General features: G+C 30.3%; 2 protein-coding genes across 3 annotated transcripts in view; one reads left to right on the forward strand and one right to left on the reverse strand.

Moving 5' to 3' along the window:
• Positions 1-26,612, forward strand: part of LOC142328285 (uncharacterized) — a 198,347-nt gene that overhangs the window by 134,219 nt on the left and 37,516 nt on the right. The window lies entirely within an intron of this gene.
• LOC142327608 (uncharacterized) lies at positions 1,566-15,072 on the reverse strand. 2 transcript variants are annotated; one of them, XM_075370808.1, is made up of 6 exons: positions 14,980-15,066; positions 11,058-11,124; positions 9,747-9,896; positions 8,244-8,393; positions 4,138-4,186; positions 1,566-2,674 (listed from the first exon to the last, which is right to left on the reverse strand). In XM_075370808.1, the coding sequence occupies exons 3-6, from the start codon at positions 9,891-9,893 to the stop codon at positions 2,643-2,645; spliced, it is 378 nt and encodes a 125-aa protein (XP_075226923.1). In that variant the 5' UTR covers positions 9,894-9,896; positions 11,058-11,124; positions 14,980-15,066; the 3' UTR covers positions 1,566-2,642. The 2 variants fall into 2 exon arrangements, with proteins under 2 accessions (XP_075226923.1, XP_075226921.1); XM_075370806.1 differs by lacking the exon at positions 11,058-11,124 and having other exon boundaries at positions 1,566-4,186; positions 14,980-15,072.

Here is a 26,612-nt window from a genome sequence, read left to right on the forward strand (position 1 = left end):
CGTTATTTTTCACAGATGATGCACGGTTTCATTTGGATGGCTATGTAAACAGCCAAAACAGTAGAATTTGGAGTGTTGAAAATCCCCACGTTTATCACGAAAAACAATTACACCCACAGAAGTCGGGCGTGTGGTGCGCGATATCGCGCAAGAAAATAATCGGTCCTATTTTTTTTCGAGTACACCATTAATGCAGAACGATATCAGGATATTTTATTTCAGTTCATTGCACTCTTGGAAGAGGAAGACAGACACTGCTGGGTACAACATGATGGTGCGACATCGCACTACGCAGGTTCAACTTCTGATTTCGTTGAGGAAATCTTTGGTAATCGTGTTATCGGTCGAGGCTTGTGGCCACTAAAATCTCCAGATTTGACTGCGGCAGATTTTTTTCTATGGGGTTACCTCAAAGAAAAAGCCTACAGCAACAAACCACGAACACTTGAAAGTCAATATTGAACAAGCTGTATTAAATATCCAGCCACAAACTTTGAAAAAAGTTGCAAGAAACGCTCTAAAAAGAATTGAAGCTTGTATTCAAGAAGATGGCGACCACTTCCAAAATTTACTCTAAATGTAAGGTAATAGATGGTGGTAATAATAAAAATTACATTTACATATGCCTTTTTATTATTGCAATACCTACCAATATAAGGTTGGGTTGCGTTTTATATGGGACACTCTGTATACATATTTTTTTTAATGACAAGCATCAACTATTTTTTTCACTTTTTGAAAATGTAAATTTTTAGTGTACGAAAAATGCCATGCCTGACTGGGATTCAAACTCAGGACCTCTGGATAAAAGGCTGAGATGCTACCACTTCATCAAGATCAACATAAAAGTTATTGTTTTATGTGGTGAAAGGTTTTTGTGATTTTTAACTGATGTATTTTTTTTTTGTGACTGTAATAATATTGTAAAACTTACAGAATTAATTCTTTGTGATTAACACAATGGCTGCTACAAGGAACACATTGGTTCCTCACAAGACTGTTCAGTACAAGCCGTGAGGGATACATGGACGTTTCTAAGTCACAACCTTAATACATAGTTTGTACACATATTGTGGCCTTTGATGAATAATTATGAACACTCCAGTGGCATAGTAGGTATACTAATACTCATTTCTTTCATGTGCTGTCATCTATTGGTACTTTCAGTACCTCTCTATATGAAATCTACTGTCTCCTGGTGCTGGTTGGTGATTAAGATTGTTTACTGTTTTTTACAGTCAAAGAAGATTATATTATTTATGTGTCATAAGTATATAATAATATACCTAAAAATAATACAGTAATTACTATATAAATATTGAATCGTATTTGAGAAGCTGAATGGTAAATAACTTACTTATATTTTGTGAAATAATGAAACCTAAACCACTACAGAGTCAGACTCATGCTGTTAGGAAATAGGAAATTGTTAATGAACAAAATAACAACAACAGAGAGATATTCAGAGTGATTCTGAAAATGAAATAATTTCATGTATTCTCAAACAAGTACAATAAAAAAATTTAACATATTTATGGAAATATACAGACAATTTTCCACCTGCTTGTGTTTTTAAATTGAATTCATATCTTAAGTATAAATTACATTTTTGATGAAAATTTAGTGTACTGGTTCTGATTGTTCAAATCCCTATAAATGTACAAGGTTCTTGTAAACTTTGTATAAGAAGATATAATCTCATATTTTTCTTATTAAATTTTTAACCCTTTCATAATGGTTTCTGTGTACCAGATGAAATTAAGCAGTGTAATAAATTTAGATTTTTGTTAATTGCTTTCTTCTCCTGGGATTTTCATCCAAAAAATCTACAATATGTTTATTAAGACTTTATAGTGGCATGCTACAGGCTGCAGTTTTACAAGACATATTACTGTCAGATATAACCAACATGGAAAGAAGCTTGTCAATGAAACTGGTTAAGCTGAATGGTATACCTGTGTTAGGAACATGGTATAACACTGACATTGACCCTGGCATTTGTCAATCCGAGAAGGTTGTGTGAGAAAGTTATAATGAGGGTCAAGTTAGGACACCCCTTTTGACTGACAAACTTCCGATAGTTAATGGAAGGTTTGATATTATGTTACTGGCATCTTACCGTTTTGATTCTGTAAGAATTAACTTTTTCTTCTATTTGACAACTATTACTTGCTTTGCAGTGATACTTGATCAACAAAATATTCCTTGTTTATTTAAAGCATATAAGTCTATAAAAGATTTTAAAACATGGGTATGTACAACTTTTTCAAACAGTTTCCTAGTTAGGAAACTAAAAATTATTTACATATATGCATATGTTGGTTCTATGTGCTACTATTACTTAACCTTTGGTTTTTTTCTTAACAGCACTCTTATTGAAGGTAGCATATGCTTTACAACACCTACCTCATTTTACTGATGCCACGAGTCCCATATATTCTTTAATCAGGTATTTTTATAAATTGTTGTTTTCATTATGTGAAATTGTTAACTGTTTATTTCATTATACATATGGTTTGGTTGGCTCATTTCAATACTTATTTGTTTTTATTGCAAATTTAATCTTTTTTAATTAAGTATAGCATATAACATTAACAACTTCATTGATGTGTATGAATTGTACGAAATACAATAAACCAAAATTACTTGTTCAGTTCTCCAGGTAAAAAAATCACTGAAAATAGAAATCTAGCATTAGGCATGTTTTTCAACCTGCGGTGTAAATACTGATAAGCATATTTCTTCTAAAAAAACGACTAAAAAATTTAAAATGAAATGTTTAAATTATTAATTGATTACTCTGCGAAAATGATCTTCCTGGTATGAATGGAGATGATTTTTTAATTTACTACTTCAATTACTTAATTTACTACTTCTGACAAAAATTGCATAAGAATTTTTTTAACCATTATGAACAAAGAGATAAATTACATGTAAATTTCTTCTCACCAGTATGAATAGAGAGATGCCTTTTTAAATTATTGCTTTGACTAAAAGTTTTTTGACAAAAATTACAAGTGAATTTTTTCTCACCAGTATGAACAGAGAGATGTGTTTTTAAAGCATAGTTATGCATAAAGGTTTTTTGACAAACATTACAAGTGAATTTTTTCTCCCCAGTGTGAATAGAGAGGTGAGTCCTTAAACTATTTCTCCATTTAAAAGATTTTTGGCAAAAATTACATGTGAATCTTTTTTCACCAGTATGAATAACAAGATGTGATTTTAAATCATACTTTTGACGAAAGGTTTTTTGACAAAAATTACAAGTGAATTTTTTCTCACCAGTATGAACAGAGAGATGTTTTTTTAAATTAGAGCTATACATAAAGTTTTTTTGACAAAAATCACATGTGAATTTCTTCTTCACACCAGTATGAATAGACAGATGTGATTTTAAATTACTGCTTCTAGTAAATACCTTTTGACAAACGTTACATGTGAATTTATTCTTCACACCAGTATGAACAGACAGATGTGATTTTAAATTAAAGCGGTTACTATACACTTTTTGACAAAAATTACATTGGAACTTCTCATGTAATTTCTTCTCACCAGTGTGAATAGAGAGATGTGTTTTTAGATGACTGCTTCGTCTAAAGGTTTTTTGACAAAAATTACATGTGAATTTCTTCTCACCAGTATGTATAGAGAGATGCATTTTTAAATTATGGTTATAACTAAAAGTTTTTTCACAAAAATTACATGTGAATTTCTTCTCACCAAGATGAATAGAGAGATGCCTATTTAAAGTATAGTTATGCATAAAGGTTTTTTGACAAATATTACAAATGAATTTCTTCTCACCAGTGTGAATAGAGAGATGAGTATTTAAATCAGATTGCGTACTAAAAGATTTTTCACAAAAATTACATGTTTTTTTTTTAACATGAATAGATAAGTGTGACTCTAAAGCAGATCTCTGAGTGAAAGATTCTTGACAAAAAACACATGTGTGAATAGGAAGATGAGAAGATATGATATTCCTTTCTTCAACTGTTTTTTCTGTAATCGGCAAGCATTCTTCTTTAAAAGAAGAACTGTTGAAATCATCATATTTTTTACTGATGACATTATCACATATACAGTTATATTTTAATTTATTGCAAATCACACATTTTGCTGTCTGTAACCTACTTTCAAAACTTCTTTCCTCCACATCGTTGATAGCTTCTTCACCAAGATCCTAAAAAAATTAAAAAAAACCTAACTGAAAACTTTGTTAATTTTAATAATGGCAATAACAAATTGAAAATTTATAATCTAATAGTAAATATGAAGATAAAGAGCAACAATTTAAATTTAGGCCAAATTGTAAAAATTAATAATAGCAAGTGCAATATGTTTGTTTGTAAGTAGAAAAACAAAAAATTTCATTAGTATAAGCAGTTAAAAAATAAGTAACAAAATAAAACACAATTCCCAAACTATGAAATTTTATCATGTTTCTAAATCACGTATATCTAGGTTTCTATGTACCAGAAGTTTGCAATGCAATTTATAAATTTTGAAGAAGAATTTACAAATAATTTTTTTTTTGACTCATTTTGATCCTACTAATTCAATTTGTGACAGATTAGAAAAGTATATTTCTTTCTGAAGTGTTTAGTAAAAATATTACAAGTCAAAATGTTAACTTTTGTAACTGTTAACTTTATATGTATTTTTTATTTAAATAATTTATAACTGTTTTCTGATTTTAACAGAATAGTGTGGCTGACAAAATTTAGATCTTTTCACATATAAAAAAATTAATTAACATGCTGCATTGCAGCAGCATTAACAAGAGATATGGCTGGTAACTAGTGAATATCATTTCACATCAGTTGTTGATTTGTTGTAGTATCAATGCCATAGTTCATTGTGTCAAGGTTTTCTAAAAAATCTCCTGTGCAATATTAGCCAAACAATGTGATAGCATCTTAGCATTTAATTAACACCTTATATCCAAATTTGATAAGACATCTTTTAGAAAGAAATTAGTTTATTATTAAGTTACTTTTTATTTCTACAGCAATGAATATTGACCAAATTGGCTGTAATGATAAAAGCATCTCTTCATAAATAAATTCTGTAAATTTTATTGTTTGCGATGTCTAAAATTGGTCAATAGGGCAAACCAATCTCTGAATTGAAGATTGTATTTCATGGTAATTGTCAAAGAAGAAGGAAGAATATCTTTCTCATCCTTTATAGTACACACTAAGCCACACAGACATTTTGTTCACAGCTGTTTTGGTGACATTTTGAATAACATGATTAGCATCTTTGTACACAAAATACTCAGCAAATATCACATTCTGTCAATGTAAATTCATTGCTACCATCTAACTTGATGAAAATATGTCATTCTAAAGTATGAGCTCTATGAACAAGTTCATAATCCAGTGCATTTAAAAATATATAAAAACACAATTATAAGTTGAGGATTTTATTCTGTGTAATATGAGACATGTTTTCTACAAATTTTGGTTGGTAATCTTGTATTGTGTGCAGTTAGCTTCCATGAGGCAATCAGAATGTTGAGACATGATGTCTCAACACATAAAGAATGATGTACCAAGATGAGATTCTTTGTTGTCACTGTTTGTTCATTGTCTTTGAACAATTGAGGCTGTCTCTTTCCATGTGCACACAGAATAACATGAACTTTAGAATTGTGAATTTCTCATCAATACATCTTTCATAAGATGACAGTGGAAGATTCGTATTCTACTAGATTTCCAAGTATACTGGTTCCTAATCGATATAGTGTAAGGTACTAACTGAAGACGTCATGGAAATGGGATCGGTAAACAACAATGAGTGATGTGGTAGATCACAAGTATTCAATAAAGAAAAAGAATAAGAAATATCAAGCTGTCAAGTTGCGTAGACCCAACAAGTCCAACAATCCATGTAAAAGTTGGCTGAACAGAAAAGACAACTGCACACAAAGCAATTTGTAAAAAGCTCTGTCTCATCCCATATAAAGTGAAAGCGATTCCATTGTTATTGGCCACAGACTGTGGAAAGTGAATTCAACCATCGTTATTGGCCACAGACTATGGAAAGTGAATTCAATACTGTGAATGATTTCAACAGAGAGCAATGGAAAATTGTTACACATTTCACTGTTGATGACATGAAAATTGCACCTCTAAATTTAATATAGGATCCAATTTTGGGATCCTGTATTAAATATAGATGTGCAGTTTTCTTGTCATCAACAACAAAAAGTGTAAAATATTATTATGAAAATAATGTTCCCAGCATGGAAACCCACATTTAAACAAGATTGAAGAATGTAAAACGGTTCGGGGCAACACTACTGAACATTAAAAGAACTGATGCTGTTCATTAAGAGATTGAAGAAGGAGAGAAAAAAGTGGAGTGTTATTTTGCAATCCTTATGTGGTGTCACTATTTTTTTAAACCTTTTCAGATCATGTAGCCTTGGAACTGGTTATCTGCGGCGTCAGTTTTAAAACGCTGTTACAAAATCATTTTATATGGGATCTAAGTTGGTTATTTTTTTTTATATTCACAAAGGAATCAGTTTTATTAAACAATTTGAACGTCGTTTATACGATGTAAAATGTTTTATTTAGACTAGAAAGAATATGACCATTTTTTCTCCCAAATATAATTGCTATAAGGATTATGGATTTATTATTTACAAAAATAGCTTATCTTACTAGCAACATATCGATGTATTGAAACACATAATAAATTATGTATATGGCACACAAAAAAAAGGAATTTGTGGACATAAATATGTCACTTTTACTTGAGGTCTATAAATATCTTTTCTGACAAATGATATTGGTAAACATGTAACACACATCGATTCATAATGAATAACAGTATACAGTAAAAATGATTTTTTGTCAATCTGAATAGCCTTTTGAGTAGTGGGGATTTTTATATAAAGTAGCTTTCTAAATCTACTTTCACTTATACTAACATGTGTTACTAATCTGTGATTTATGACACGGGTTTTCATCATATTTTGCCCAATTTTCAACCGATTTGCTTGAAAGTATTATTTTTAAAATCAGCAAACTATGTTTCATAAACACAAACCAAAAAAAAAATTTTGCTAATAAAAAACATGATAGAAATGCGCTAAAAAATTCTGCAATTAAATTATCAGAATTTTTGTACTGTTTCAATTTTTTTTTTGTTACAGGCATAAAGAATATCCAATCATAATGGTTTTTTTTTGTCAGAATCTGTTAAATCTCTTTAATATACTGTAATTTTTTTTAATTTTTTTCACAAGAGGGTAGCATAAGACTATGAAGGGAGGCAATCAGATACCAACATATTTTCACGGAGCGCTAATCAACCATGGATCATTGTGATGGGAAAAGGTTAACAAAAAAAAAAACACCTTTATTAAAACGTAGAGCATCAGCTTTCTCAAAACAAACGAAATTTCTTAGAATTTTCTTTCACAGAGAATTTAATACATCTTTAAATGGCAGTTTAAATTAAATTGTTGGCAGACCATAAACATGTTAGCGTGTGCATATTTCCTAATAAATGGAACCACGATTCATTAATATAGAAAATGTAGTCCAAAATATGTAGTGGGAAATTATGATTATATTGTTTTGAGAAAGCTGATGCACTATGTTTTCAAAAAAGGTATGTTTTGTTTTGCTACAAATGTAGTGACACCACATAAGAATTGCAAAATGTCATTTCACTTGTTTTCTCTTCTTCTTGAATCTCCTAATGAACAGCATCAATTTTTTTAATGTGCATTAGTGTTGCCTCTAACAGTTTTCCATTCTTCTATTCAGCTTAAGTGTGGATTCCCACACTGAGAACATTATTTTTACCAATTTTGGGATCTGTATTAAATACAGATGTGCAGTTTTCTTGTCATCAACACTGAAAAGTGTAACAGTTGTGAAATAAACTTTTCTGGGATGGAAAATAAACCATCAATTTCATTAGAATGTGTTTGTGATTTGGGAAGTGTTTATAAATCCAGTTGGTGGTTAACCAGCCAGTCTGTCTTTAGTTTTTCTTCTTTCAGCCATGGTTCTGTAACAGTTAGTTCCACAGTATTACCAGCAGTAGATTCTTCATGATTTCACAATCTTGATATCTAGTGCTAAACAAGAATGCTAAAAATTTGGTAGGCCATTACTCAGTAAATAAAAATAACTGTTCGAATAGAAAAATTTAGAATTCCTACAATAAAGTTTTACATTTTTAACTTTAGCAAAGTTAAAATAGAAAAAACTTACTTGTTTAGATACTGTCAGTTCATCATCTGTTGTGGCAACAGGTGCATACAAATATTCTGTTTGCTCTGTTTCATGCTTGATTTCTTTTTTAATAGTGAAGGATAATGGATCTTCATCCAAAAATGAATTACCAGTTGGTGCATCCACACTCTACAACAAAATATAAAGTAATTTATAATAATAAATTTTAATCGTTAAACTTAACATTGTTAATGAAATACTACTGTAAAATAACATTTGATGAAGTTACAAGCTGAAGCTAAATAAAATGCACTGCAATGATTTTTTCACTTCACAGAAACCATTGTGAAAGCCATTTTTTGAATACTCACCTTATTGAAAGTGCACAAGAACCTTATATACTTATCTTATACAGAATTAATTTTAAATCAAATTATTTCATCTTCATATCACTCTGAATATCTGTCTGTTGTTCATGAACAATTTTCCGTTCCTAGTGTGAGTTTGACTTGGTCTCAGTTTGATATTCCATTATTTCAACAAAAAAATTAACTAATGTGTCCTTACCACTTGGCTATAAGTAATTCAATGATTACTACGTTATGCTAATTACTATATTATTATTTTTGGTGGCATGTAAATAATACACACTTCTTTCACTCAGCAGAAACTGTAAACGTAATTTTAGTCACTAACAAACACCAACTGACAGAATACATTTCATATAGAGGTTGTCAACAGATGACAGCACGTGAAAGGAGTGTGTATTAGTATTCCTACTTTGCTACTGCACTGTTCATAATCATTCATCACAGGCCATACAATAAGTGTAAAAATAATGATATAAGGTTGTGTCTTAGGGACCACATGGATCTTCAAGGTCTGTACTGAATAGTCTTCAGGAATCAATAAGTTTTTTGCAGCGGCCTTCTAGTGTTAGAACACAGGAATATTATAGGCATTGGTATTAAATTAATAGATCAATAGAAAAATGTTTGCATCTAAGCACTATCTAAATGATTTGTTAAAAGACACAGTTCGCAGGTGGAAACATAAAGAAACCCATCAATCTTGTTTGAAAACAAAAATGCAATGACCTAGAATTGGGCTTGTCAAAAACTATGATAAAACTTCTTGTAACTGAATATGCTTCATAAAAGGAAGGTCATATTTCTACTGTTTTACTGATAACCTTTGTTAATAAGACTGAATATGGTGTAAAATGAAAAATGTATTACACAGCTTTGTGTATAGGATAAGGCATCAGTTCACTGTATTTTTTTCTGACACTGTTGTAAATAATTTTTATCTACTGTAAAATGGTAGGAGCAGTTTGTTTCATCAAAGCTAATTACCTCCACATACTCTATTAATAACTTTTTTGGCCCTTTTAAGCAAAATATCTTATGATTGGATTTCAAATTATCTCAAAATATTCTCTAAACAGTAAATGAAAACATCTAGATGAATAGAAAATTTGAGAATTCTTACAATAATAAGGTTTCACATTTTTAACTTAAACCAAGTTAAAATATAGCTTACTTGTTTAGATATTGTCAGTTCATCATCAGTTTTGGAAACAGGTACAAACAAATATTCTTGTTGCTCTATTTCATGCTTGATTTCTTTTTTAATAGTGAAGGATAATGGATCTTCATTCAAAAATGAACTACCAGTTGGTGCATACATACTCTGCAACAACATATAAAGTAATAATAATAGTTTATTATAATGGTGAGACTTATAATTGTAAGTTAGTATAACACATTATACCATGTTTCTAACAAAGGCATACTACTCAGGCTTGCTCAGTTTCTTTGACAAGCTTCTTTCCAAGTTCAATAAATCTGATGTAGTAACATGTCTTGTAAAACTGCAGCCTGTAAAAGTAAGTAATCTTGAAATAAAAGTTTGAATCTCCTTTCGTTAAAATGGATCTACAATAGTTTATTTTAATAAGTATGAAAACTCAATCTTCAAAGGAGAGACTACAAGGAATAAAAATATAGAATTCAAAACATATAGTATGAGAAGGTTATTATAAAAAGTTACTCCAGCCAAATCCATACAATTATTACATATAAGTAATAATGCTTTACTTTTTTCTGCAATAATTAAAAAGTGTCATTAAATACTTTAGTCATTATCTATTTCAGCCTCATATATTTTAAGCTCCTTTGACTTTATTTGCTTTATTGATGTTAACATAAAAACAAGTCAGGTGATAACTATTTTGCACTGATCTACGAGTGTTTTTTATTTCCAAAAAAGAAAGATATTTTATTTCATAATTTAATCAATTTTTATACAACTGGTAATAACTGCATTATTTTTCATTATAAAACTATCTACAGAGCTTTTTATTAATTTTTATTTCTTTTATTATTTTTACCTATTAAATCAACAATTTTAAGTTGTTATGAATCAGCCTAATCAAATGAATAAAAAAGCAATTTAAAATTTTATATTTAACTGGGCAGTGGCAAAGCTTAATAAAAAAATCAAGGTATACAGCACAAACCATACAAGGTCACCTTTCACCTTTATTGAATAACTACCAACTACTTTATACTTTTAAGTAACTACTTTATTGAATGATTTTTATAATGTTACTGTATAACTGTTTTAAGATAAGATGTGATTTAATTTAAAAGCACAACTGTACTTGATTTCTGGATGCACCTTACAGAAACAAATATATAGACTGATTCATATGAAGGCAAAATAAAAAATTTTTGCTATCGTATAAAATAAGGATATTTTATTGAACATACACATCATTACTAATATTATGCGTACTACTTTGTGCTAATCACTAAAAATTCTAGGCTGTCAATGACTATATTAACTTACAACAATAACTGGCCGACTCGTAGAGGTCAGTGATTATTCAAAAGTATCAGTGATGCTATTGTTCCACCTATTTGAGAAAATTAACAAGGAATTAGAATTTTAACAATTTTCTTTTATGTACAACAGTAACAAAACTATTTTGGGGTTATTTTTAAAGTTCTATAAAACATAATAATACAAGTTTTTAAAACGCTACTAGTTTTCTACACAAATTTTCTAAGGAATTTTTTTAAAGGTCCTAACAATTGTTAGGACCTGAAATTATTCTCTGTAATTTATAGTAGTAGTGATTATGGAAAATGCTATTTAAAAAAATTCTGAAATTTATATAAACTTATTAGAATATTTGGCTAGTGCTTTTACAATTTTTTCTTGCATACATTAAATCTTATGTTATTTAAATATGAAGATTTTATTACAAAATTTTAATTTACATTTCATTATATTAATATTATTGAAGAAAGATTACTATTTTAGAATTTATGTTTTACTTAAGTTACATCACTGACAAGTGTAGAAGGCTACTCCCAACTCTTTGGTTATCAAATTCACCAATACAGAAAGAAAATTTTAATGATAAATCCAACAAAAACAACATAATAGTTGACATGTTAATGTTAAATAAGTACTTCATCCAGAAAGAGCTAAAATATAAATTCAAAAATTTATTATATGTACCTATAGTTATGAAACATGTTTCATAATACTATGGCTAAATACATAGTTTTCCTATAACTATGGCTCTTTATTTGAATGTAACTATCACACGATTTGAGATCAACATAAATTAAAACACAAGAAAAGTATCCTCAGGACCTGCTAAACAAATTTATTACCAATTATTTGAATTTATCGCAAAATTAAATTAAAAAAAATTTTAAATAAAAGTTACATGAATTTATGATGTGACTAGACATAATATAAATTAAATTACAAAGAATAAAAATTTCACATGAGAAAAATGTAAAATACATTTAAAGAATACCAAGTAAAACTTGAACTTAAAAAAAAACTCTAATACATTCTATTTACTCATTTTTTTCTGGATAAGTAATTAACCCATACAAGCTTTGAAGCTTGTGCGTGGGAATATGCAATTGAAATGTTATTTAACATAAACCTTTCTGCAACACAAATTAACTGTTACATTTACATATGTTTAAAAAAATAATGCAAATTCCAAATTACACTCACTCAAAATTTTTTTGCAGAAGATATAAACAAACTTTACAAGTGGAAATACTGCCACCAGCAATCCTGGCTATGTGTTCACATGATCAGACACTCATTATATTCAACAACAGTTCACAGACAGTCTAATGTAATCTCATAAATGAAAATTAATTTAATCATTTTAATTTTACATCCAATCAATTGTGTGTGTGTGTGTGTGTGTGTGTGCGCACAAACATTTATTTTTCGTTTCTCAAGTACAATATCAGCCTTAACTATTTTGTATATTGTGCATTTATTTATTGATCTGAATGTTTGAGAATTTATGTTTGTATATTTTTTGATACAATCAAGGTTTTGGTTTGTATACATCAATAGCGAGTGGATGATGATAAAAACAGAAATGTAAAGAAGAAAAAACAACACAATAAAAAGAAGATTATGAGACGCAGTATATCGACTGTTAAAACTCTTTCAGGTACGGAGCTCCAAAAATAATCTTATTCTAGTATTAGAGAAATAAATATTACATTAAAATGGTTTTGATACATAGCTATTTAAATCTAGTGTATATATAAAAACATGTATAAAACTTATTTGCAGTGAAAACTAATATACAAAACAGTTGGTACACTTTTTGTACCAACAAATACTATATACTGTACTTCATATACTATGATAATCTTGAAAGCCTGTTTTAGTCTTCCCTAAACAAACTGTACATTACATATAGACCACATCCAAACAGTTCGTACTTGATTGTCCTTTGTACATCTCCTGGTAGATTTTACTGGCTGATGCGTAGAACTTTCCTTTCATATATTTTCCAGAAACATATGGTTTCTTACTTTTAATTTATATTGACAGAATAAGACCTATTTTCTCTTTTCGCTGTTGATTTCGAGTTTTTCCTACATATAACAACAGCAGTTGTCATCAAACTTCTTGAAGATTCCCTTCTTAAGTACTTCATAGATATTTTATCTTGATTCATCTATTTGCACAAAACTAATGCATTTGCAAAATTAGCATCTATTAGATACCAGAAGAGATAAAGCAACCACTTTCTACTCTTCTGATCTATTTTGTATGTTTTCTTTAACTGATAAAATTTATCAACCCAGTTCGTAATTTGATTATAATCAACTTCTACTGCCGGACAATTAATAATAACTAGAGTTCTACCTTTCAGTTTCCGTTTCATCTCTTTTACCTATTCTGGATTATGGTAATTTGAAAGCATATTCACTACTTTATTATCCTTGATGTTACCATCTCCAACCCATGACTGCTTGTAGCGCAGTCACAGTCTCCCCGTTTCATGGATTTCTCACTTCTGGAAGATTCTTGCAACTTGGTTTGACTGTACTACAAGGATAAATATCATTGAATTTCAAATCATTAGGTAAAGCTGGGCTAGTAAAATAGTCAGCAAAATAAATTTTATAGTTTTTCTATTTTATCTCTTCAGTTACTGATTTAATGATAGTTTCCCCAAGATTTTTTTTTAAATATGTACACACGAATAATCCCTGCGTACATATAATACTTCAAGCAATACCCTGTTTTATTGGCCAACAACCAAACTTTAAACTCCCTCTTTATAGATTTTGTAGGCAAATACAGTTTAAAAGATGATCTGCCATTAAATCAGACCATAAACTCCTTAACAGACATTATTTCACAGGTAGTTGTAGGAAAGTGAAGAAATCAATGGTCTTAATTTGAACAATCTGTCATAAATTGGGTCATCATTTTTAGCATTACTATTATCATGTAAATAAAAAAGTAGCCAACCAAAGCAGTGGATGCTCATGGTCTTTCTAACATAGGAAATCATGCAAGTCTGGGGATGAGGAGCAGTAATCTCTACAGCTGGGAAACTGCTTTACTTCCATTAAAATATTTATACAAATAAGCAATTTAATTTCCTCTTTATTGGTAGATTTTTAAGTTTTTCAAGTAGTCAATGCATTTTGTTGAGCATATAAATTTGTCTGATTAACTAATTAGTCAAGATCATCAGAAATAAAAAGTTGAAATGGCTTTACAGGAGATAATTCATGGTAATCTATCTCTTTTACAAGTGTCGTTGAACCATTTTCACAGGTACTTGCTGGAGGTGTAACTCAGTTTATCCCCACTAAACTGCAGGAAAATCCGTAGGTGTTGTAAAATGAAGAAGGGCTAATGATGTATCATTATTGGACTGCTGCTCTTCAGTAACAGATTGTTCATTTATTGGAGCCAAGTCAATTTCATTAATTCGGAATCACTAGTTACAGAAAAATTGGCATCAATAGATTCTTGATCAAACGGAATGAGGTCAGACAGGATTTCTAAAAGCTCTGTTTCATATAATTTTGTTAGAAAACTCATTTTCTTTTAGAACTACAATTAATAAAAGTATGACTGAATTTGTATTTTGTTTTAACTTTAGTTTCCTAATTATTATAGGAGCTCTGTACCCTGAAATTTTCCAACCGATAAATATAAACTTTTAAGTTTAATTTTTAAATACAGTACATATTCGTTGTTTTACTAATTATTTCTGTACGATATTTATAATAGGAATTGTAGGCGAATTTTATTTAGCGTCTAAAAAAGTCTATGTGTAAATAGTGATGCCGCCAGTTATGGTGGTACATATTTTTGATACTGTAATTTTACAGAAAATTTAATTTTTTTGAATATTTATAGAAAAGATTATAGCAATAATGTATCATTAAAAGTATAAGAAATTACTTACCAAGAAATTAATAGGAAATCCTGTACTATTTACAGTTAAAACTATTCTAACCAGATACACTAAACACACCACATGCAAACATTAGCATTATTAACAGATGTAAACAAAGCACAAATTTCTGAAAAAGCAAGCCTGGTGGTAGAAACAGAAACTACGCAGGAAAGTCAGTTTAATCTGGTACACAAAACGTTCACCGTACTACATTTACACATTTAAATTCGTGGTACACTATCCGTATCGCCATCCAACATTCGCAAAAGAGTGGTACAAAATTTGTACCACCATCCTTCAAAGTGACACATGTTTATGTTTTCCTTCATGGTTAAGCTAGTAACGTCTTGTTCTGTAACGTCATAAAGGATATCTTTTGCTCCTCTTTGGGTTATAAGTGGCAATATTAAAACTTTTTTTTACACCCAACTGAGTTCCAAAATTATCAAAGATTGTCTTCCGATCAATTTTCAAAAAATTGTTGCAGTGGCTTGTATTTTCCCTTTAATGACATGGTGGAAAGCCTTTTTCTACTCTCACACTCGGTGTTCGTTTTTGTCACACAATGTCTCAAGGTTTTCTTTTTTAATATGAATCTTTCTTCTTGCCGATCATTTTGGGAAAATTTGTGCAATTTTTTTCTGGTTTATGGATTTATTTTTTTGTTTACTTTTTACAAAAATTGAAATCTGGGTCACCTAGAGTTAACCATGCGATGCAAAGTAATCAATTTAGAAAGAGCAGCGATGGCGCAAACACGGCTGTCATTTTCAGCGTGAAATAAACGTTCTGAACTGATATTGGACGTTCGAGAATGTCTGAGAAGCCCTGACACACTTTCATTTAGATATGCGCTGTTACCTGGATAACATTGTTACGTGCGTTGGATAGGGCAGAGTAACTGTTTCAGAACACTCCCGTTCGCCTGATTTAACAACCCTAGATTTTTACTTGTGGGGAACAGCCAAAGATGTAGTGTACAGTAAGAAGCCAGGGTCACTTGTGGAACTCGCTATTAAATTGTAATGGCTTCTGAAGCAATTGCTATAAATAAAAATCCCTGTATGTATATATAGTCTTATAAAATAAAATCAGAATTAAAATCCTGTAAGATTTTAAACCTGATTAATTTCTTAATAGAATTTAAAAAATGTATTTATTTGTTTTTCTATCTTAACTTTGGATCTTAATGCATAATGTGAATTACTTTCTGTCATAACGAGCAACGAAAAAATATATACATTTCGGTACAACTTGTATTATATCTTGTCTGATAAAAAATAGTTCATGTTGTAAAGAGTCAGAATTCAATTTACATATTTATATTTACATAATATATATATTAGTGAATATTACAAAATATGTGTTGTAAGTATACGGAAATACACGTTTTTGTTGTATAAAACTGCTGTCAATTTTTTTATAATTCAGCATGAAAATATTACTCATTTTTATTTTTAAAAGTCAATGTGTTTTAAAAATTTAGATGTAAATAAATTTGAGTACAAATACAGTGGTTTTTAATATTTTATTCATTTCTTTTTTTTTTTTTATCGTATTCTGTGTAACTTAATATTATTTTTTAAACACTACCTAACGGTATACAGATTATTGTAGGAATGGTTTTACGTGTTCCATTTTTAGTTTCTCGGCTAAATAGTTATACAGTAAAATTATGGAACTATTTTAGCCTATTTTTTTTTTTTTTTTTATTTGTTATCTCCCGACTGGATGGACTGAATTGGATGAAATTGGCGATGAATTCAGTATATGGGCCATTAACACCATTTAATCTTGGTGGTCTTATTAGGGGGACAAAGATTCCATATCTCAACATTTACTTTAAGGTAGGTAAATTTTAAATGATCCTTACATAGTTAAGATACTTTCTGACGATGTTTTGTTTTATTCAAATCCATATAAAGTGGCATTAGAAGAAAACCCTTTTTTAATTTTTTTTTCTAGTTTTTAAATTCAATCACATTCTTGTACTATTTAGAAAATTCAATATTTTCGTATATCCCTTTGGTTAAGGATTTTCGAAATTTCATTTCGGGATCAAGTAATAAGCCTATTTTTTTCTTTTTCTTGAGTAATTATTTTCCATGGAAGGTTTCTCCTGAATATTAAGTCTTTTGACAGTAAAACTCTTGGTAGCCAGAATTTTTCTGGCTTTACCAAGTAAGTTATCTAATTCCAAGCGGATTTTTTGAAATCGGCGGTTAGTTGTTTTAATTGCTTTTGTTTTATTTTTGAAGCTAATTTCAAAAAATCTAATTTGTTTTATTTGAAAGAAATTATTTAAAAAAAAATTATTCAGATATAACAGGAAAAATTATAGTTACAAATGTAGGGGTCTATTTTTAATATTTTTTATTCCTTGTAACTTCAGAACCGCTGCACGAGTTTTATGAAGATTTAAAAGATTAATTTCTGTTACCCGACGTACGTATCTAACGGACTAAACGATAGCCCCATATTTTTTCCCAAGCCGAGATAGAACATTTTTTTGAAACTCAATTAAATGAGATATAAAATTGCTTGAATGATTTCAATGTATATTATACGAATAAATTAAAATATTACGTTTAAAAATTATAGGTACAATTTTTAAATTATGTCATTAATTTTAAATAAAATTTATTTATAATTTGTTGTTAAGGATAGTTTATGCTTCGATTTTATTGGATTATCGTTACTGGAATGTTTATAACTACAGTTATATTAACGTTATCACTGCTATTGTTATTATTACCAAATGTCGATTGTTATAATAACAATTGCGTAGAGTCTTTGAAATTCATTCGTATTTTTCTGGTTTCGAATTCCGGTCAGGCTTGGTATTTTTTCATACGACTAAAATTTATTATCATCCAATAGTAACTTATACTGGTCGTTAAGGCCCTCAGCCTGTTACATAAATAGACTAGCATCCTCGAAGCGGCTTTGTCCGCGCTGTATCGTTACTTGCATTTTCCATCGCGGTAATTTTTTCTATTTTATTTTATGTTTTTAGATGAGTAACCGGATGCAGGTGCAGCAGGTCGCAATAGCTTTCTTTCTTTTTCCTGTTTAGCCTCCGGTAACTACCGTTTAGATAATTCTTCAGAGGATGAATGAGGATGATATGTATGAGTGTAAATGAAGTGTAGTCTTGTACATTCTCAGTTCGACCATTCCTGAGATGTGTGGTTAACTGAAACCCAACCACCACAGAACACCGGTATCCACGATCTAGTATTCAAATCCGCGTAAAAATATCTGGCTTTACTAGGACTTGAACGGTGTAACTCTCGACTTCCAAATCAGCTGATTTGGGAAGACGCGTTAACCACTAGACCAACCCGGTGGGTTAGGTCGCAATAGCTGTGTTAGTTGAGCTGCCACGCCATATAAAAAACCGAAATTTGAATTCCCGAAAATAGTTTTATATATTTATCTAAGAAGTATTTGCAAACTAAAATCTACTGAATATCTCGTTTAGTACAATCGGAAATGGGAAAAATTTGCAATCATTCAACATTTTTTTACCTTCTCTCCTTTCAAGGCTAAATTTCGAAAATATAGAAAATTGGATTTTCGATATTCACATGTAGATCACATACACCAAAAATAAAATTTATATCTACATTTGTTACAGAGAAACGAAAAAAATCCATAGTATATTTCATTGTTACTTCATTTTAACCTTTTAAATTGGAAATTTCAAATAAAATTCCTTTCTTGGTGTGCACTTACATTCTAAGATAAATGTGTGTACAAATTTTCATCAATTTATCTTCAGTAGTTTTTCTGGGCATTGAGTGTGAACGACTCACGTGTTATTTTACATTTACCGATATACATGAATGTACGTGCAGTGTTAATATTCATACTTATTTACTCCTAAATAATGAAGACCTTTGTCAGAATTTAAAACTTGGCTGATTATGTTATAGATTCTTATAAAGCAAATATGATTCATGTAATATAGAATTTATTATAAAGGAAGTTTTAATAAATTTCTCTAAATCTTCTTCTAACCAGTACACATGTACTGGTTACTTGGAAAATGGTCACAGATAACTATCTACTCTACAATGTAATTTTAAAACCAATCTGGACCAATGGTATTCAACTAAGGGGAACGACAAGCAAGAGGAATATCGAAATTACTCAGCGGTTCCAAAACAATCTACTTCAAAATATAACAAATGCACCATGGTTCGTCTATGTTATTCAACTATGAACAGGAATGACAACTGCCTTGCTGTGAACCTGTTGGATAACAGCACCATGTTTTGGACCTAGTATATAACGTTTTAATGACATTATTTTTCTGCTTGTCTTACTTTTAAATTTACTTAATATATCTTTTTTGTATATCTAAAGAAATTTATTTATCATTAATGTCAATTTTGTATTTCATATTTCTTTGCATGTTGAATTGTGTTCTTGCTTAGTTTCACTACAAACTGTCTTTTTTTAATGTCAATTTTATAGTTATCCCATTTACTTACAGTTTTGTTTTTGTATTTGTAAAATGGATTTAACTGAATCCATGAACAGTGAGTATTTATCACTGTGTGAGTTTGAACTGAATGAATATTATAAAATAACAGAATTAATTTTATGTTAAATTAAATATTATTATATAAATTAAAAATATTTCTGTATAAAAATGGTCTTCCTGTGGGGACTGCGTGTGAGGCTAAAGTGGTGAGTTTATGTGGACACCTCGTGGGAGGCAAAACCAATCATCACAAACTAGTAGCAAATGGGATGCTGTTGTAGAAGGTGCTCTTATAATATCTCTGCAAACAACTGTCTGATAAGCAGTTAAAAGTTAAGTAACAAAATAAAACACAATTCCCAAACTAAGAAACTTTATCATGTTTCTAAATCATGTGTAACTAGATTTATACATTTGTAATTCAATTTATAACTTGCTGAAGAATAATTTACAGTTAATTATTTTTTTTTTACACATTTTGATCCTAGTTATTCAATTTGTGACAGATTAGAAAAGTATATTTCTGATTGTTGGACATTGAGAAGTGGTGGGAGAACCTACATTATGGTTTGGTTGTAATCAATCTTTAAAACAGTTGTGCATAATATTTGTCAGAAGCAACATTGTCTTTCCATCGCTTCTTTCATTGTCGCTCCATCAGCGAGTGTATCATTAATTGTATTTACAATGTCTTATAGTTCAGTAAATTTGTTATTAAATATCGTTTATCTTATATATCAAGTATTGTCATTCTCATACCAGTCCAAGAGGTTGTTCCAGCCCTAACATTATCCTATACAGTCCACTATCTCCAAACATAAATTTTCTATCTAAATGGTATCATTCATTATACCCATCATTTCTATGGTCCTCCGACTTTATTATTTCATTAATTCCCACCCATATCCTTTTTTCGTCCTATGGGTCGCATTATTTTCTTTAGTTCCTAATCCTTCACTGATGCTTTTTAAGTGTTTAATAAAAATAGTAAAAGTCAAAATGTTAACTTTTAAGATGTATTTTTTTATTTAAATAATTTATAACTGTTTTCTGATTTTAACAGAATAGTTTGGCTGACAAAATTTAGATCTTTTCATACATAACAAAATTAATTAACATGCTGCATTGCTGCAGCATAAACAATACACAAGATTGGTACCTAGTGAACATCATTTTATATCAGTTGTTGACTTGCTTTAGTATCAACTTGCTTTAGCATCAAATGTGTGAGATATGCACACATAAAACATGATTATAGTCTGCCAACAATTTAACCACACATTTAATTTAAACTACCACTTAAATATGTATTCAATTCTCTGTGAAGGAAACTAAGACGTTTCCATTGTTTTTAGAAAGCTGATGCTCTATGTTTTCAAAAAGGTATGTTTTATTTTGGTAAAAAGATAGTAACAACACATAAGAATTGCAAAATATCATTCCACTTGTTTTCTCTACTTCTTGAATCTCCTAATGAACAGCACCAATTCTTTTAGTGTGCTTTAGTGATGCCCTTAACAGTTTTCCATTCTTCAGTTCAGCTTAAGTGTTGACTCCCATGCTGAGAACATTATTTTCACCAATTTTGGGATCCTGCATTAAATTTAGACACGCAGTTCATCACCTTGTCATCAACAATGAAAAATGTAACAAAAGTGAAATAAACTTTTCTGGGATGGAAAATAAATCATCAACTTCATTACATTATTTTTGTCATTTGGGAAAAGTTTATAAATCCAGTTGGTGGTTAACCAACGAGTCTCTTTTCAGTTTTTCTCCTTTCAGCTCTGGTTCTGTAACAGTTGGTTCCACAGTATTACCATCAGTAGATTCTTCATGATTTCAAATGCTGATGCATAAATTTCATACATTCTGCTCATTTTCAGATTTAAATTATGCAGTAATTATATTACTCTTGTATAATCATTTTATTATAATGTAATTATTGCATAACATAATTTAATATCCACGACAAAATGATTCAAATTAATGAGTAATGAACAACTCCAGAGAAATGAGCATAACAAAAAGATTTATGCAATATTAATAGTTATTACATACATCATATTAAATTATATATATATTAAATATATAATATTAAAAATATTATATAAAAATATTATATATATATATATTAAATTATATTATTATGAATGATTTCCCAGACAAACTGAAAAATCCCAGACAAACTGCATAAAATCACATTAAAAAATTCCTAGGAAACAAATAGAAACATAACACACTAAAAATACATGAAGTATATAGATCCTGGAAATGTAGCCTCATAGTTCTTATCAAATAGGAATGGTATTAAGACGTATAATATTTCTTACGTTTATTCATTTCTGTGTTTTATGGATGTCTCAACAGCCATAATAGAACCTCATAGCTCTTATCAAAGACTAATAGGAATGGTGTTAAGAAGTATAATATTTCTTATGTTTATTCATTTCTGTGTTTATGGATGTTTCGACAGCCATAATAAAACACACTATCTGCTGGAAAATAAACAAGTTGTTGTTAAAAAATTTATGGATATTACTACATGTTCACTTGCAAGAGGTTCACTTGATCAACTACATATCAGTAGGTTTGTTGAGTGATGAGCAGTAGTATATCTTGGCTCTATAAAGATGGCAACAGGAAATTTTTTATGAAACCTGTCATGGAATGTTTATTTTTGTTTTCTAAAAGCCACGGGATTTAGTAGTGAGTTGTGACTCATGTCAGGTCAGCTACAACCCTCCGCTTACTGTTTTAATCACTGTTTTAGTCAAAATATCTAGTGTTAAACAAGAATGTTAAACACTTGTAGACCATTACACAGTAAATAAAAACATCTATTTGAATAGAACAATTTAGAATTCCTACAATAAGATTTTACATTTTTCACTTAAGCCAAGTTAAAATATAAAACGGCTTACTCGTTTAGATACTTCCAGTTCATCATCTGTTATGGCAACAGGTACAAACAAATATTGTGTTTGCTTTTTTTTATGTTTGATTTCTTTTTTAAAAGTGAAGAATAATGGATCTTCATCCAAAAATGAATTACCAGTTGGTGCATCCACACTCTACAACAAAATATAAAGTACAATAAGTATCGTTAATAGTGACATCGAATATAAATGACATATCAGATATAGTGACCAAAAATTTGTCTCTTGGTTGGTTTGGTATACTGTTAATACATAAATACAGTATATATATTGTTTATAATTACATATCGATTGTTATGTCTTGTTTTTGTTACTGCAATGCAAAATTTCAGCAGTTATAATGGTGGACGGAAGTAACTCGTAAGTAACGTAGTATATCTTCATTGTAGCTACAGAAATAATTTGACGGTTAAAATGAGTCACCTTTTCTTTTATATGTACTATAGTTCTTTTTTTTCTTATCTACTTCTTGTACCAGATTATTGTAAACTGAAACAGCCACATTCAGGGGTTATTAATTTTTTGCTGTGAGTGTATCACATTGTGTGGGTACAGCATTTTATTTTACGTATCCTGTGTAATTCATTTAATAGCAATTTAATTATGACTTGGCTAAAAAACATTAACGATAGAAAAAAAGGTGCTAATTATCTGGCAGTTGGAGAATGGTGAAACTAACAAAGGCATTGCCCAAACATTAGACATAGGTCATTCGACAATACTGGTAATATGGAAGAACTGTGAAAAAATTAAGAAAAATTTTGAAACAAATTCTATGAAATCAAAAAAATTACAACCTAGTCAACATAATGATGTAAACCAAGTGCTGTTAAAATGGTTTAAATACCAGAGGGCTAGTATGTTCCTATTAGTGACCCTATATTGCAAACTAAGGCAAACAATTTTCTGAAAAATTTGGTAAACCATGTTAAATAATTCCAGCTAGGTTGCAACAATTCCATCAGCATTACGATATTATTTTGGAGAGAACAAGCGACAAGGCTGCAGCAGCCCCAATCAGTGTGTCAGAAAAATGGCTAGAAACTATTTGGCCAAAATTAAAATATGGCTATTCAGATAGACTATAATATAGATGAACCCAGTCTTTTTTTAAACTGCCAGAAAGAACCATTCGGTTTAAAGGCAAAACGTGTTCAGGGGGGGAAGTATCAAAAGAAAGACTAACAGTACTAATTGCTACAAATCCGACTGTAACTGACAAAAAAAAACTTCTGGTTATAGAGAAAAGTGCTAAATACCGAAGTTTTAAAAATTTGAAATCGCTTCCTGTTATGTACAAAAGTAACAAGAAAGTTTGGATGACAAGTGATAAGGGGGATCACTTTTTCTCATTTTTCTCACTTCCTGTTCATCCCAGACTAAAACCAACCCAGATCTCCACCGATCCGAGCCTCCGCTATCTCCTGACCCCAAATCCAAAAAATCCCAAAAATTACTCCTCCAAAAAAAATCTTTACCAAGCCAAATCCTTTTGTTTCAAGAGGTTTCACGATTTTTCTTTTGGATGAGGTATTTTGGGACAGGTGTCGGATAGGTTATAAATGGTGTGAAACGCCGAGAAACGGAAGGATTTGGCCTGACAAAGATTTTTGAGGGGAGGGTAATTTTGCTGTTTTTTGGATTTGTGATCAGGAGATAAAAACCGGATCGGTGGAGATCCGGGTTGGTTTTTGTCTGGGACGAACAGGAAGTGAGAAAAATGAGAAAAAGGGGGCGCCTTATAATTGTCTCTGTGAGATCTTAGAATATTTTTCGTGTTCTAGGCATCGATACGCCGACTCGCCCCCCTCACCTCCAAACGGGCTTTAAGAAGGATCATCGTGGTCTTCTCCGAGCTAAACGACGTCTTATGTTGATGACCCTTAAACAACATAGGATGCTGCAACAAGGCAACATCCAACTCCAACTCCCTACGCATGGCGATCTCGCCAAGTTCAATCTGCGCAATGTAAGCACCCTACGCATTTAATTGCTGAATTTTAACCATCTAACGACATTCAATTGTAATTCATTACGACAGCCTCCCTATAACAAGCACAATACTTACTATTTATAGAGTGCATACAGTACTTACGAAGATGCCTGCAGTTAACACAAGTCGAGCACACCGACTACTTAGGATACTGCTCACGTTTATGTCTCTCATCCCTAAAAGTGGAAGCACAATATCAACAGATTTTACATAGTTCAGCTGTGTGTTGAAAAGGCAGCACTTGTAATAACGTTGAGCATCTACAAATATTTTGGCCTTAGATGAAAAGAAGTCAGTAAACAACCTGCGATCTGATTGGATGCCTTAAAATAGTTCAAAACTCACCTACAAGACAACATGGTAACGCTCTGCCTTGCGCCTACCCATCATGAATAACAATTGACAATTACCTTGAAGGCCGCCTCTGCCATTTGAGTTATCTGATCCCGCGTGAGAAACATTAACTCTTCCACAAATAAACGTCCATCAATATCATACACGATGACCTAAGAACACCTCTTCCTTTCATTTCGGTTTTACTTACATCGAGGGAGTCAGAAATAACTTTACCTCTAAATAGTCGGCAACTACAACTAGCTTCTATTTTGTATATTTCGAATTCTCAGGCTGGGCGTCTGTCCATTACCAGTGTCTGGGTATATTCTCGCAGCTAGTTTCAGGTGCCGAGGAATTTTCGCAGCTGTGTTTCGACCTGGAAGTCTTGAGTTCGATGATGGATCGTAGATGCAGCTGCTGTAAATAATACTCGTGGATGGAAAGTTTTTGCCCAAGACGAAGTGTATGTTTCCAAAGGGCGCAGAAAAATTATCATAGAGCCGTAACCCACCACTTTACCTGTAAAGCCTGTGTAAACAGCCGAGTAAAATTTCAGAAGTACCTGGTTGTACTGTTTCAGCCGACTTTACCTAATAGGTGATTGTAAAGATTTAGCCAAGCTCTTGAAAGAAAATAATCTCACTTGAAATTGACTGACGATGAAAAATTGCCAATACAAAGAATTTTCTGATTATCAAACTTTCACATAAACAATACATTTTTAAAAAAATATTACAAATTAAAATAATAAAATTTCAGATAAGTGTAAAATTTTTAACTGTTCACTTTCAGTCTGTTTCCAGACTGAAAAAATGGCTATATGTGTTCGCATCTATTTAACAATGAGCCTTTTTCATCCACTGTATATGTTACGGTAAATTTGATTAATACGGTATTACGGATAATTACCAGTTAATACATATAATCTCCAATGTTGAAGAAATTGGTAAATATGTTGTAAAAAACATGGGCAATTTGTATATTTAATAGACGAGTTTACCGAGCGAAGCTAGAGTAAACCTTTTTGAAAAGAAAAATCCATTTTTAAAAGAAATATTTTTATAGTGTGATTATCAGTAGCCATAAAGTTTCTAAAATTTTAAAAATTACTTTCTGAAATACTTTTTTTTTAAATACCAATTTACTGTGAAATGTTTTAATTGTTAAAAAACGCCTAGTGAAATTTAATTAAAAAATAAATAAAAAGCTATTCAAAAATTTTATATTATTAATATAGTATCTTATTAACACATATTTTGTTTAAAAATTCAGTCTACGATGGAGTTGGTTTGTGTGAGATTTCCCTACCTCAAAAATATATTAAAAGAATTATCGTATTAGAGAATTTATACGCTTTACTGAATCTAAATATTAATAAAAACATAGAAAATTACTTTTGGAAGAAGACCAAAATTAGACTATAATCAAGTCTAAAAATTATTTGCATTAATTTTATTAAATTATGAGTTTCTTCGATTCCATTACAGTTACATAAATTTCAGCACTAAAAAATAGAAAAAAGATAATTATACATCAGTTACAACAGTTTATGCTCTATTTAGTTTTAAAATCTAATAATAAAATTAAATATTTGCATCTGTAAGCATGATCTTCAATTATTACTGTAGCCGTTTCATTATTGTAGATTTTAAACAAAATTTTCCTTAACTTTCCTGTATGTTCCGTCTATTTTACCAATGATCATTTCTCTTTCCACTTCTGAACACTTATCTTTAACCCACTCTTCTTTCGCTAGTTGCACTTCAAATTTACAATATTTATTAATTGTCGATAGTTCCTTTTACTTTCTTTATCACTAGCATTCTTATATCTTCTACGTTCATCCATCAGCTGCAATATACCCTCTGATATCCATGGTTTT

Source organism: Lycorma delicatula, chromosome 7 (genome assembly GCF_047948215.1).
Source record: "Lycorma delicatula isolate Av1 chromosome 7, ASM4794821v1, whole genome shotgun sequence".
NCBI lineage: Eukaryota > Metazoa > Arthropoda > Insecta > Hemiptera > Fulgoridae > Lycorma > Lycorma delicatula.

What these genes read in the sequence shown, in the direction of transcription:
- LOC142327608 (XM_075370806.1), bottom strand. Translation starts at nt 9,893, where the DNA reads ATGTATGCACCAACTGGTAGTTCATTTTTGAATGAAGATCCATTATCC. An exon ending in AACTGACAATATCTAAACAA is followed by an intron (nt 8,394 to 9,746) that starts GTAAGCTATATT and finishes ATTTTGTTGTAG; the next exon opens with AGTGTGGATGCACCAACTGG. An exon ending in AACTGACAGTATCTAAACAA is followed by an intron (nt 4,187 to 8,243) that starts GTAAGTTTTTTC and finishes TAATTTTTTTAG; the next exon opens with GATCTTGGTGAAGAAGCTAT.